The sequence below is a fragment of the Dioscorea cayenensis genome, chromosome 9, assembly GCF_009730915.1.
Source record: "Dioscorea cayenensis subsp. rotundata cultivar TDr96_F1 chromosome 9, TDr96_F1_v2_PseudoChromosome.rev07_lg8_w22 25.fasta, whole genome shotgun sequence".
In the NCBI taxonomy this organism is placed as follows: domain Eukaryota; kingdom Viridiplantae; phylum Streptophyta; class Magnoliopsida; order Dioscoreales; family Dioscoreaceae; genus Dioscorea; species Dioscorea cayenensis.
The window spans coordinates 76,550-91,294 of NC_052479.1; the positions used below are offsets into that span (position 1 = coordinate 76,550).

At 38.2% G+C, this 14,745-nt stretch overlaps 3 protein-coding genes across 3 annotated transcripts; 1 reads left to right on the plus strand and 2 right to left on the minus strand.

The window, feature by feature from the left end:
* The first annotated feature begins 826 nt into the window (after positions 1 to 826).
* On the plus strand, positions 827 to 6,253 carry LOC120269433 (mucin-12). Its single transcript, XM_039276766.1, has 5 exons — positions 827 to 1,154; positions 1,250 to 1,361; positions 2,277 to 2,391; positions 4,484 to 5,527; positions 5,647 to 6,253. Exons 1-5 carry the CDS (start codon positions 1,016 to 1,018, stop codon positions 5,908 to 5,910), a joined length of 1,674 nt encoding a protein of 557 aa, XP_039132700.1. The 5' UTR covers positions 827 to 1,015; the 3' UTR covers positions 5,911 to 6,253.
* Positions 6,254 to 6,392: 139 nt separating this feature from the next.
* Positions 6,393 to 7,156, minus strand: LOC120269222 (30S ribosomal protein S31, chloroplastic). The gene is made up of 3 exons (XM_039276566.1): positions 6,951 to 7,156; positions 6,769 to 6,833; positions 6,393 to 6,674 (listed from the first exon to the last, which is right to left on the minus strand). The coding sequence occupies exons 1-3, from the start codon at positions 7,087 to 7,089 to the stop codon at positions 6,540 to 6,542; spliced, it is 339 nt and encodes a 112-aa protein (XP_039132500.1). The 5' UTR covers positions 7,090 to 7,156; the 3' UTR covers positions 6,393 to 6,539.
* A 437-nt stretch (positions 7,157 to 7,593) lies between these two features.
* Positions 7,594 to 13,505, minus strand: LOC120268961 (anthranilate synthase alpha subunit 1, chloroplastic-like). Its single transcript, XM_039276237.1, has 11 exons — positions 12,846 to 13,505; positions 12,575 to 12,765; positions 12,313 to 12,502; positions 10,820 to 10,971; positions 10,201 to 10,316; positions 9,868 to 10,114; positions 9,648 to 9,704; positions 9,296 to 9,448; positions 8,719 to 8,799; positions 8,479 to 8,565; positions 7,594 to 8,091 (listed from the first exon to the last, which is right to left on the minus strand). Exons 1-11 carry the CDS (start codon positions 13,018 to 13,020, stop codon positions 7,771 to 7,773), a joined length of 1,770 nt encoding a protein of 589 aa, XP_039132171.1. The 5' UTR covers positions 13,021 to 13,505; the 3' UTR covers positions 7,594 to 7,770.
* Between the last annotated feature and the right edge of the window lie 1,240 nt (positions 13,506 to 14,745).

Consider the following 14,745-nt stretch of genomic DNA (forward strand, 5'->3'; position numbering starts at 1 on the left):
CTCATGTGGGAAGGAGTCGTAATCTACACGGCTAAAGTTGTAGGCAGGCAGACAAGATCGGAGCATAGACAGTCAAAACCTATGCTTAGAGTCCCATAATTTATATATTTATTTTAAAAACTATATTGAAAATATTTATTTACTATTATCTCATCCCTATAACTATTATCTTGAAAATTTTAAATTTTTAAAAAATTTTAAAACTTAATTTATGATAATATAAATGTAATAAGGCCACACAATATTGTCATTTTCCCCAAGACCAACCATGATTGTAATACATGGAGAATTACCATTATAGGGTTATAGTCCCTAATACATCATTTTAGGTGTATATAACAAGTCATTATTGGTCTGTATGTTAGCCTTCATTACATGGTAAACTTTTAGAGAGTCCTTAAACCACTATAATTGGTGTTGTACATTAATCATCTCTCCGTGGAGTGGTGCATGTGGCCTTTATATATATATATATATATATATATATATAAGAAAAAACTATAAACATAATAATAAATCAAAGATGATACGTGCATGAGAAGCAAATTAGGAAGTCGCGTTATATAAAAAAAAAGATTTGGAAACAAAGAGTAATAAAGAAAAGTAGGCTTCACGTGAGGTATAAAGTGAATAGCAGTATGCGCGGTAGTTAGTACTCTCTCAGTGGTAGTGTGCTGCAGTCTCAAGTATACATCAATCGGGCCCAATACACATACACACATACACATACACATACACATACACATACACATATACACACACGCACAGAGAGAGAAACAAAGAAAGATTGATATTCGAGTTATATACTCTCTCACTCTCACTGACCCCGTCCAAGCCTCCTCGAAATCAAATCCAAAAGCTCCCTCTTTTTGAATTTCTACAGCTCCTCTCTCTCTCTCTCTCACTATATACCTCGCATTCGCCACTTCCCAGCGCCGGATCCCCCACCTCGGAGGCTTGCCTGTCTGGCATTCCCGATCTCTCGGCTTGGACTTTCCTAGGGCGACAAGGATCGATGATGAACCGGAGCCCGATTGGGGGTAGAACCCTCAAGGGGGCCATGGCCAAGGACAAGGAAGAGGACCTCGCCCTCTTCCTTGAGATGCGGAAGCGTGAGACACTTCTTCTTCTCCACAACACCGACGAAGTTGAGCGTATGTTTGTCTATTCTCCGTTTCTCCCCAATTTTTACTTGTTTGCTTTTTTAATGCTTGTTTTTTTAGCTGATCCTGGTCTTGGGTTGCCGCAGGGTCTGAACCTGGTGCTTCCCACTTCTTCAAGATCCCGCCTTCTGCTCCCCCGCGCAAGGCTGGCATTGAGGATTTTCTCAACTCTGATAATGATAAGAATGATTACAACTGGTAATTATAACTTAATCTAAAAAAGGAAATATATATATATATATATATTACATCGTAAAGTGTTGTCATTATAAGATGAAGATGCGCGCATGAAAATAAAGGGAAGAAATGAGGGAGATTGTTCGTACAAATGTTTGTTTGCTGGATATTATGCATTTGTTCTGTGCAAATCTTGGTCTTGCTCAACGCAATGTAGAATGCATAAATGGAGTCCTCTCTGATTCTTTCCTAGTATAACTCAAAACCCATAATCCACCTCGCCCAATCTAATGCCTATCTACATTTTGTCTATTGTTGATGCATCTTATGTTGCCGAAAGAACTGGTGTTTAGGGCTATCACTTCATGCATTTATTGCACTCAATGAACTCAAGTGAACCAGTTGAATGTGTGTAGTTTCTTTTAAAGTCAAAAAATTTAATCTCATGATATGAATGCTAGGTAAGTCGCAATATCTACCCAAGCACCTCATTCTTTTTTAGATTTATCCATACTTCAAATCCTCAATCAGCTATTGGCAAACTCCTTTTCGAAGTTGTTCTAGTGTAACCTTTTCCACTAAAATTGGAAAAGGCGTCATAAATATCATTGTGTTGACTCTTAAAACTTGCCGTCTTTTTTGAGCTTATTTTTTGCAAGTGTCTTCCTACCATGATGACTGTTTATTTGTGGGCGTATTGAGTTTTTTTGTGAATCACTGATACATTCCTACAACATGCTCTAAAGAAACAATCACTTAAAATTACATTCTAGGATGAGTTGTATGTTTGTGATTTTTAGTTTTCCTTCTTTATATGGCTACTTGTAGCTGCATGGTTTGTTCACATCTAGACTTGGATATACCTCGCATTATTTTGATAGATATTAGTTTACGATTTCAGTTTTGATGGGGCCTCTGTGTGATCTTTATTTTCAGGCTTCTCACACCACCAGGAACGCCACTTTTTCCATCATTAGAAAAGGAGTCCCCGAGATCTCCTGTGGGGCAAGTTGGAAATCCAAAAGCACGTCCCACTGTATTGAAATCTCGAGTGAGTGGTTTCTCCTCCCTGTGACATCCTTGTTAATTTCGCATTGCCAATGCTAAATTAATTATCACACTTTCAATGTTATGTAGTTTCTTGTTTATTAGGTCTTCTTTTAAAAAAAAAATTTTATTCATGAGGACTTAACTTATTAATAGCAAAGATAGTTTCATAAAGTAATAGCAGAGCTGATTTTGGATGGCTTGTTGTATGCTATGGAGGATGATTAGTTGCCTTTTTTTGTTTCATTTGCAATTCCGTGAATCTTAATATCTTATGGCATAGTAATTTATAATTTTCACCTGGTCTAGTATGTAAATTAAAAGTATACTTACTTTCAAGTTTTTAAAGAAGCCATTGTAAATTGGCTTTAGAAGGGAAACTTGCTACAGAAATTTTCTCATTTAAGATTCTTGCATATTTCTGTCTTTCGTTAAGTTGGAACTCAGGAGGGAAGATCAAGCATTATTTTTATAAGAAAAATGTAATTATGTAAACCAAAATCATGCCTTTTCTGTACCAAGCAAATAAAACTGAATGTAAATAAAAGCTCCAAATTTGTATGGGAAATCTTAAATTAGGGTAATCCTTGTGAAAAAACAACGCATTAAGAATCAACGGAGAAGGATCAGAGTAATGTTAACTTGTCCCAAGTTGATCAATCTAGCTGTGCCATACAACTAGTTGGACAATCATGAAAGCCAGATCATGGTGCCAGTGCTGATCCTTATTGCTTATCTGTTCCATTATTTCCTTCCTTTTCTGTCTCTTTGCCACTCATATCTTAAACTTCCCTCTTGACCAATTCCATGTTTTTCCCCTTGCTTTTTTTCTCTGGTTTTCAAAGTAACTTGTTTTAGAGGCTATGCTGTTGATTGGTGGGGCCTGATGAGCTGGAGCACATCCCAAAATATAATTAGAAAAAACACTAACAAAGACAAATGAATTAGGGTGGGGAACGTTAGTTGAGCTCATGTTCCTTTCCAGTACGTGATTGCTATGAAGATGGCAGGTCCTGGTGCATTTGTAAGATCAATCATTCTCTGCTTGGGCATTACAGGTTAAATTTAGAAACTTCTGTTTTGCCATCTAGGAAGATTGACCATGTACTTGACTCCTTGTGCTACTAATTGGTGAAAGCTTAATGCTCTAGATTGTTCTTTTTGTACTCTGTTTCTGATGAATGGTTTGTTAACCACATATTTTGTATTGTTCATTGATATCTATAATTTTAACAAATGCTAGCATATCATCTTGTTCTGAGAATGTATATGACAAGAAAGAGCTGATACTAAATGAATCAGCCTAAGCGTTCATGTTGTTTACTGATGAGAACAATAGTTATGTCTAATCAATAAATATGCATGTTTAATGGCTATTTGATGATCTACTGTAATTGTGACACTGATTTCTCCTTTATATTCATAATTTTTTTTTATTGTAATTATCTTATGATCTTATAAGCCAACTGAATAGATCATTTGACCTGCCGCTTCTTGGGAATTTTTTATTCTCACTCCAATGTGACTATTTGTCTAGTGTTGGTGAGATTAACTCCATGCATCCTATTATCTATGCATTCTGTGTAGCGCCAATTGGCCAAACATCAATAAGGATGTTAGTGGAAAATGCTACCATTTGAATTAACCATGGTTGGGAGCAAGCATGCCTTTTAGGAGATGGGTGGGTGTGTGGGGGAGGATTTCACTTTCAATAACATGGTATTATTACCTTTTTCGTTAGCAATGAGAGCCCTTATCAGTCACTGTCAGTGAGACTCTGCTTGTTCTCACAGCATCAAGGTCAATATATATCCTATAAATGTTATGATTTTCCTGCAAACTACGGTATTTGCTTTTTTTCTCAGCATGAGGCGGGGTCGTAAGTAAGAAATGATTGAATTTAATTGAGTTCATAGCCTCCATTGAAGAATATACTGATACACAGAATTCACCGGATGGAATTCTCTAACAAAAGAAAACGAGATGTTTATTGATTGATGATAGTAGAGTGCTATGTCAGTCAATTGCTAAAAACCTTAAATTTCTTGCGTTTTTTTTTTGAGTTGATTAATTCTTCTTTTATTTTGCGGTTGCAGTTGGCACATCCTCATGATCCTTCATCCACTAGAGTCTTGGCTTCTGCAAGACCAACCTCATCCTCTGGCTTGAACTCTTCAGGTATGGCAAGTCGTAGACCATCATCATCCGGTGGCCGTAGTACCACTTCATCAAGACCTGCGACCCCAACTGGACGTCCTACTATTGCCACTACTAAACCTTCTAGACCTTCCACTCCCACTTCACGACCTACATTACCTTCAAAGCCAGTGGCACCGCCTCCTAGATCATCAACACCTTCTAGATCTTCTACTCCAACGCCCAGACCTGCACCAACTGCCAGTAGGCCTGCACCTGCATCAAGGGCATCCACTCCAACAAGAAGAGCTTCAACCCCGAGTGCTACCCCATCACACGCTCCTACAAGTTCTACCATTCCTGGTCGGTCAGCAAGTTCCACCGTTCCTGGTCGGTCAGCAAGTTCCACCGTTCCTGGTCGGTCAGCAAGTTCTACCGTTCCTGGTCGATCAGCAAATTCTACCGTTCCTGGTCGGTCCGCTGCTGTCATGAAGTCTGGTCAGACAGTGCCGAAAACTTCGGCCCCACCTTCACGGGGAACCTCACCTACAGTGAAATCAAGACCATGGAAACCTTCAGAAATGCCTGGTTTTTCACTTGAGGCACCTGTAAATTTGAGGACTTCAATGCCAGAGAGGCCCTCCTCTGCTTCCCGGGGTAGACCTGGAGTACCCAGCTCCAGGTCTGCTGAGACTGGACCTGCTACTAGACCAAGAAGGCAGTCCTGCTCCCCCGCTAGAGGTAGAGCTCCAAATGGGACTGTTCAGAGTGGGACTTCTGTGCCTGCAGTAAATCGATCACGGCTAAATGGTGGTGATAATGTAAGCCCTGTTATGATCGGGAGCAAGATGGTTGAACGGGTTGTGAATTTGAGAAGATTGGTGCCTCCCAAGCAAGATGACTTGCGATCTGAGAATAACCCCAGATCATCCTCATCTCCAGATAGTGCAGGCTTTGGGAGGACATTGTCTAAGAAATCACTGGATATGGCTTTGAGGCACATGGTCTGTGTTGCCCTCTTCTCTTTTCAATGTTGATCGCTTTGCTCACAATTCTAATGCTGTTGTTTTTGGTATTCCATGTTGATCTCTCTGCATCTAAGAGGTGATTTCCTTTGAAACAGGATATTCGGCGGAGCATTCCGAACAATTTGAGGCCGTTAATGACCAACATTCCAGCATCTTCTATGTACAGTGTGAGGTCTGGGCCAACAAAGAGTCGCACAGTGAGTGTTTCAGATTCACCCTTGGCAACAAGCAGCAATGCCAGTTCGGAACCGAGTGTGAGCAATGTAATCCACTCTTTGGATGGAATCGAATTTGGAAATGATGATATTGGAAGTGAGAAAGGAAGCAGGTTTTCTCCAGGTGGTTCACTTACCAGATGAAGTAGCAGAAATAGATTGTTCTCGCTTCTTCTCCGTAATACTACTGACATGTGCTTGTTAGGCATAAAAGAAAAAAAAAAATTCCATTCTCTTTGCTATTCGGCTGCAGCTTGGAGAGAAAGCTGAGAAGACCAGTGATGATGACAGAATGGAGTTACTTTAACATTTTCTCTGTTCTGGCTAGTTTTATCTTGATAGACTTGTGATGTTGTACTACCATCTAATACCGATCTGATTATGTATCTTTCATGGTTTCTTAAACAGTCCTATGTGTACAATGTCAGGTAATTTATTTGCTTATATACCGCGCTATCTAGGCCATTATTCCTCCCCAATCTCTATGGGTGGGCTCCGTGGACGCATTACATATCTAAAATATATTACATGATACGCATGAATTACTTTGTAAAATTAGTTTGTAATAATATAATATAAAAATGGGAAAATAATAAAAATGATGTTGATGATCAAAGATTTGATAATTGATAGCAGAAAAGAAAATAGTAAATTAGCAAAAGCGCGTAAATAGGAAGTTAAGTTGCAGGAGTAGTAGCAGAGCAGCAGCAGCTCATTTTACAACAACTCAAGAAAGAGAAAGAGAAAGAGAAAGAGAAGGAAAAAGAAGAAGACTAAGAGAAGAGGGACTCGTCTATGTCGATCTTGACAACCTCGTCATCATCAAAACGGTCCTTTCTGGGTGGTGCCGGCGGCATCGGTGCACGCGGAGGACCTCTCCCCTTCTTCTTCTTGTCGCGAGGTCTCGCCTATGAATCAATGACTCCATGAATATAAATAATACTTTAAGATAAATAAATCAAGAAACAAAAGAAATGAAATTTATCTAATCTAATCTCTTACATTCCCAAAGGAATGATTGAAGCGCTTTCCTTTGGCGGTCTTCCTATCTCCTCTGCCGCAGTACACTGAGAAAAAAGAAATATAAAACACAAGAAATGAGGCACTCTAATAATAATAATAATAATAATAATAATAATAAAGCGAAGAGAGAAGAAGCAAAAAAGAAAGACTCATTCCTCAACCTAAATGGGAAGGAGGCGGCTGCAGAGCAGAAAAGCAAATGGAAAGGGAGGAGGCTTCAGATAAGGTACGGGAGAAGGAAAGCGAAGCTATGGAGGAGTTTGGGAGAAGAGTGCCAGCCCCCAGCACCAGTAGCGCCATGGATAGGAATAGGATAGGCCGAGCTCGCTCGTGAGAAAGGGATAAGGGCTCTGAACACCAATGTTTCTGGTATATACTACTACATAGTTAGTGAATGCCGTTATTTTACATCCAGCACCCTCAATTCTTCCCTATTTATTCCTTCTTCTAATCCGGAAAATGAATGACTCCCCTGACTCTTGCTCCGAGATATTTACATACATATATGAATGTAACTCTTCTTGTAAAATTATTGAACAAGCACCGCAAAATCAAATAAACCAACATTTTAAATCTATCTATCTATCTATATATATATATATGATTCAACATTGTAAAAGACTAAAACTCAAGGGAAACACACACACACACACACACAACTCATGGAAGTTCACTCCCAAAAACACATTCAACAAACACACACTCTAAAAGTAAGAAGACCCACATTTCTCAGGAAACCACAAGTTCTTATTTGAAAAAACATTCACAGCATCACAATTTGGTCAACAGAAGAAGAAAGCAGTCTACTCTTAATCCGAATAACCAAATTGTATTATTTAGTCTTTTATTGTTAGGCAAGTAACTTGTCACTGAGATAATTTACCAGAGAACAAGAGCAGATGCTGGAAGCATAAGCATTAAACAAGGACAAAGAAGAATAGCCAAATTAAGCTATCCTTGGTTTAAGGTCTGGAGCAGAGACTACTCAAGGAAAGTAGATTCTGCAAGATCGATAGCACGGGCAAGACCAGCAGCCTTGTTTTCACACTCCCTCTGCTCCAATTCTGGATTACTGTCAGCAACAATCCCTGCACCGGCCTGGAGATGTGCCACCCATTCCTGCCGGCGGTTCATGTCTTTGTATGAATACATTGTGTTGTACCGGGTTCCAGTCGGGAAAACCATGGTTCTTAAGGCCAGTGCGATGTCCATATCTCCTGAAAACGATATCCCGCCAAATCCACCGCTGTATGGCCCTCGCCTGGTTACCTCCATCTGATCTATTAACTCCATGGCCTTTACCTGTGAATGGATGATATAATACACAAACAAGGGGTAATCAAAAGGGGGAAAAAAATAGTACAGGAAATGGCATGGTGACAGTTAAGGATGTTAGGAGGTTGACCAGATCGATAGTCAATAACCTAAGAACAGCAGCAACACAGACATGAAGTAGTATGGATAAAAAAAAGATCAAAAAAGTAGTATCCAAAATAAAATAAAATAATAAATAAAATTTTAGTCAATAATTCCTGATAATTGTTCATATACTTCAATTGCTAGTACCCAAAGAAAGATGGTACAAGGAAATGTCTACACAAGGTTGGAAATTGGAGACTATGAATATGGTGTTTGTGTGTCAAGAGATAGAGAACAATTTCAATTACAATAAAGGGTAGCAGAACAAACCTTTGGAGCTCCACTGACTGTGCCAACAGGCAATGCAGCACGAAGAGCATCCCAGCATGTCAGGTGATCAAATAACTCGCCTGTCACCTGTTAAAGGTGTTTCAACCAGCCAAAACTAGCTTATTGGAAGAAAGTTAAGAAAACAATATGCTGATGTCCATTTATATTTATTCAGCATTATTTCGTGAATTAATCAATAATCAAAGATATGGCATTAAGTTGGCAAGTGAAAACTTTTACCGTGGAACTGATGTGCATCACATGAGAGTATCTTTCAATTTCCATTAGCCTTTCAACCTTCACAGAACCAGGCTTTGAGACCTGTAGCAATGACGCCCACCCTTCAGATTGAGTACCACAGATAAATGCAGCCAACTCACCCCACAAGGGTAATATAAAACAATACCCATATGAAAAAGAAACAAGCATTCCCCCATACTTCACAATGCATTACAGAAGTAATGAGAATTAATAATCTCATGCTGCTAAGTACTATATTCTAAGCAGCAACCTACTATCAGGGAATAGTTCAGATCTTATTAACAATTAAGGATTTTTTTTTTTTTAATATATAACAATAAAAGAAAATCTACATGTCATACATGGGCATTCATTTTCTATCTCTATTAATCAAATTTAAAAGTAAATAGATCAAGCAAGCCATAAGTAGACAATGATGAAGATACAAGTAATTGGATCGAAGGCAGAATTGCTATGGGACAGTTCAATTAAACATTTTAAACTAATCCCTAAAATATATAATATCTATGTAAAGGATAGGAAAGATTAGGAATGCATAAAAGAAAAGAACACAAACCCTTCCGACATCATTGCGTCCCAAATCTACAAGCATGACATGCTCAGCACATTGCTTCTCATCATTTAGTAGCTTCTTTTCTAGCATCTGATCTTCCTCCTTTGTCTTACCCCTCCTTTCTGTTCCAGCTAGTGGCCTGTTGACAATCTTCCTCTGTTAACAATACAAAGACATCAAAGATGACAAAGTCAATGGAAGTTTTACACGAAAGTAAAATGCATATAGGATAAAAAAACAAGCAAATTTTTAGCTACTCAACAAAAAAGGAACCATAGAACATGAGACTACTAAATGTTTTAAGGCAACAATTTTGAAGCCCTCAAACACTAGTAAAAAGGTCATGCCAATTTACCTGCTTTACACGAGTAAGAATTTCAGGACTAGATGCCACAAGAATGCATCCTCTAGCCTGGTCAAGAAAATATCCATGAGAGAATTCAGAACTACAAGATCGATACACACAACGTGCACAATATACAATTTGTCCGGCATCTACATGCAGCAGATCATGGTGTCTAGACAACAAAAAAAAATGACTTGAAAGAAAAAGTTATCAGAAGGAAATGCCAAACCTGCAAATAAGCCATATAAGGACTAGGATTCACAATTCTTAGAGCTCTATACACTTCAAATGGATCTGCGAAAGTACGACGTTCAAAACGCTGGCTCAAGACAATCTGGAAAATATCTCCTGCTAGAATGTGTTCTTTTGCCTGCAAAACAGCCTTCTGATATGCTTCACTTGTCATTGTTGACATTTTCAATGAACTACCAAAGAGTTGAGTTCGCAATTTCACTGATCCAGCAGAAAGTCTTGGACTGTGATATGATCATATCCATCATTACTGAAGCACAAGCAAAAACATAGTAGTTTCTATGGAGAGAGAGGAGATTTTTTCACTCACACATCAACATTGTGTACCCTTGACAGAAACTTGTCCAATCGATTCCGCCCATCAACATAGGCTTCCTCAATAGAGGAATACTGACTTAGACGCACCCAATGAATGACATATGCTTTCTACGGCAAAGTGAAAATATTATAAAAAATCAGATCCACAGAAAGCTTAAAGATACCTTTAACCTGGCTAAAGAGAACAGTAAGGGTTAACTACTAAAATTAACATAGTTACCAAAGATAAATATTAAAATAAATGGACAGCGCACAATCAAAATATTGACGGAAATAAGAAAAACATGGAAATTTTGTTTTCCTTTTTTAAGAAAAGGTCCTCTAAGGGATTTCATTAGGCGGTGAGAAAACAACACAATGCCGTTCCCTTTACTTGCAAAGGACGATAGTTATGACAAGACGAGACAGAATCAGAGAGCAGCTTATTGACACCTGTTGCTAGTTTGTTTGGATGAAGGAAAGGTCCAGTATGGTTCTTTTACCATTACTATCGTGTGCACAAACATGTCCGTTATACACTTTCAACAAATGAGTTTATATGTAACCATCTACATTTGTCAACCACATAAGGTGGATATACCCCACAAATGTGTGTAGCAAGAGATACAGACCTTTTCCACGTGATCAAACACTACAACGTCATTGTACAGACCTAGGTGAACATCTGGGAGGTTCCTATCATCCACAGGTGTACTGGAGAAAGGAAGCTTCTTTTTTTCTACATATCGCACAGTATCATATGAGAAGTAGCCCACCCATCCACCTGCACAGAACATAGTCATGTATAGCATTTGCGATTCAGAGCTAGTCCTCATTATCCATATGCACATATACACATGAGCCACAAATGACTATTCACATCATTATAATATTCTACCATGGTAAATTGAAACAATGAATGTTCAATGAAAACACACTATTAAAAAAATGAGATAATGGAGCTATTTTGGTTTTCAAGTTGACGAAGAAAGTGAAGTGGCATGTATACACATATTAAGGGGAGCCAGCACAGTGGCTTCTACATGGTTGACATAAGAAGTTGGTGATGCAGATTATAAAATCTCAGATATACAAAGATCACTGTGTTATTTTGCAATAGCATGCTCTCTTCTTGACCAATGATCATGTATTACACATAAAAAAATTAATAAAAGAAGCAATGCTATCTTCCATCTGTTATCAATAATAATTGCACAAGTGGTACACACAAATAGTATTTTCCCCTGAATCATGAGCTACGACTAAGGAACAAATTTGAAAGGAATCTGGCAAAAACCAAGTGTTTTATATCATGCCATAATTTCATCAGAAATAACTATAAAACCTTTTACACAACCTAAAAAGTTAAATTTTGCTCTATAGAAACACCGTTTCTGAAGGAAAACTGGACGATGATGACTTTGAGAATGAGAAATGGTTTCTGATTAGTAAGTAATTTTTACCTGGCTGCTCAATATTCCTTTTCTTGTTCTTTTCTCTTTTCCAAAACTTAAAAAGGGATAAACTACTTCAAGTATAGGTTGATTAATCCACCAAACTGGTTATTTACCAAATAAAATGAAACATTGCAGCAAAAACAAGGGGAAAGGTGTTGAGTTCATCTTAAATGTTCAAAAGTGAGTACAGCCAATTGATTGATGAAATAATAGATTTGAAAACAGGGTATCATTGTCTCAGAAAGGATTTCGAAAAACAAGCTGTGAACAAATGCCGGCTTGTCCCTGTGACTAGCACACAAGCATTGACAACAACATGGTGATAAAATTAACCGCATTAGCAAACCTAGAAAAATTACATGGTGGTGAATTTAGCCTTCCAGATCATTAATGAAAGAGTTACAATACAACTCAAACAGTTAGCCAGTCCATGAGGGCAACAATCATCCCACAACCTTCTATGATATTTCATAAACTTCCTAATGCTCATTTTAAACAAAAGAAACCAGGAAGGGAAAAACATCCAGCTAGTTTTAATACACACAGAAAGTTTCCGCTTTTATATGGTTTAACTTTGTTTGATAATCATTCACAGAAACCATAAGAAGAGATCTTTAAAACATTTCATCATTCTCTGGCAAAGAGGAACGGATAAACAAAAGAATTACCACAAAATGCATCAGGAAGGCTGTCAATTATCTGCGGGCTCCAGCCCTCCATGATCCTCCGAGGCACCTGCATTGGGTCCTCCACAATCTCCTCTGACATTTTTCCCTCTTCATGATCCATGATCACTACCGCATTCTCCTTTGCCACAATCTCCATCGCTGGCTGAGCTCCCACAACACTATATCGACCCTAATATCACCATTTATTTTACATTACTGGGGGGAAAAACTTACAAATACTACATAAAGAAAATCAGCGCACCACATTGGTTCTCCTGGAACCTTGCTCTACAGATTCAAAGAGGAAACTTGGGGCCTCCCGATCGTCCTCCTTCACCAAGCAGCGGTAGGCCAGCACCGGCGTCAGGTGATCACAGAATATGCAGCGATGAAGGGGCACCAAGTTCCCAATTTTAGCCGCCTCCTTGAACTTAGCCATCTCGTCCATATCAGCTATCCATTAAAACAAACACCTGTCAGGCAAAACACAAAACCCACTTCCAATCAAAAGCAATCAAGCTCTCCAGTATTACCGACGGCGGCCGAGATTGATGACTCGGCGCAACACTTGAAGGAAGGCAGATATGAAAGACGGCAACGTTGGGGAACTCGCAGGGACGAGCGGGCGCAGCTAAAGGCGGAGGGGGCGGCGACAGAGCGGCGGAGCCTTAACGGCCTGAACGAACCGGACACCGCTAAGGCTTCCATTGTGCTCGGGTCTCAGAACTTCAGTGCAGAATAAAAAAAAAAGAATTTTTTTTTTTTTTGGCTTCTCTTGACCAGGAAATGGAATAGGGGAGTGAATGGATTAAATAGTTATAAATGCAAATATTACCGGTGTACTAACAAAGGAATAAGGTTTCCATTTCAGAGAGATATGCATGCAATGAGACTGTCATAAGAGGAAAAATAAAATTAAAAAAAAAAGTAAAAAAGGTGGCGCCTTTGGAGATTGGGAAGAGTATCTTCAAAGACCGAAGAGCTTTATTTAAGGGCTCGCGTCAATGATTCTTGCGACTTTGACAAGGGAAGCATGATTCTCTGGAGCTTAGTGGGATTATCTCACATATGCGTTTCACGGTGATGTCTTTCGGAATCTGCCGAAGAAGAAGAAGAAGAAGAAGAAGAAGATTGTTTGGGGGTTTTGATTTGGTCCCTTGATAAATAGAGCTTTGAGTGCGAGTTTTGCATCCAAAACTGGCGGACCAGAACCGGTTAAATGTTGGGCTCAGACGTTTAAATTAATGGTGTGAGTCTCTTGAGTCTGACATTTATGGCACTCACGACTCACAGCCCTTGTGTTAAATGTTCTTCAACTACCGCCAATATATTTATATTTTTACCATCTTTTTCTTATCATGTTTAATGCTGCTTTTGTCTAATGTATTATGTATATATATATATATATATATAATAATATATTTATCTAAAAGTTTTAGCGATCAATGGCTCAGGGATTAAACAAGCCTATGTAATTTAAGGAATGATGGAAATTTTTTTGGGAAAACTCCATCTATTTTAGTGTTCATGATTGGGGGGACCGATTTCCGATATGTTTTGATTTTTAATAAGACCTCATACGTTTAGTCAACACTCGTGACAAATTGATAGGTGTGAAATGTCTGATGTTTCTTTGACATCGTTTTCATTCATGAAAATTATGAATCACATGTACTGAGTTAGTTATCATATCAATGTGAGTATTATATAAGTGATTTTTGTTGTAGTGTGGACAAACAAAAAAAAAATTGAATACAAGGTGGTGAGGCATAGCTCTTGCCTTAAGATGGATGTGGATAAGAAGATTTTGAATTTTCAAATATAAATATGTTTATCTTAGTTTTTGGCTCTCTGGCTAAAAAGCAACATTTTGGTTCATTTGACTAGTTCAAGTTACCAAAATGTTAAAAACCTAACTCTTAACAAATACAGTCTAAATCAAGTAAAACGGCAATCACTCGTCTAGGGCCCTCGGTCAGACGACATACATAAAATTTTAGTTGTCCCTTGCTAAATAATTTGATTGGCTAGGAGTTTAAGAGAATTCATGGGATTGTCGAATTCCTATATATAGCAATGGTGTGTTTAATATGCAAAAAAATTATAGACAAGCAACACAATATCTCATGTTCCACATAAAAGGTTGCCTAAATGTTATACAAAATTGTTAAAAATCTTTTTCCATTACAACTATGCTATAGATTTTTAAATAAGAAACATCAAAACCAAATAACAATTTTGCTCATAGTTTAAAAAAATCATAACACCTAATAATTTTTTGGGAAAATTACTGTTCACCGTTCAAGAATTTCAAAACTTCCCAAACATCCCCTGTGAGTTTTGAATACCTCAGACAACCCTTCCTTTATTGTTTCATTTCTTTTTTGCCCCATGCATTATGAAATTTCATCATTGCCCTTAAACCTTTTTGCA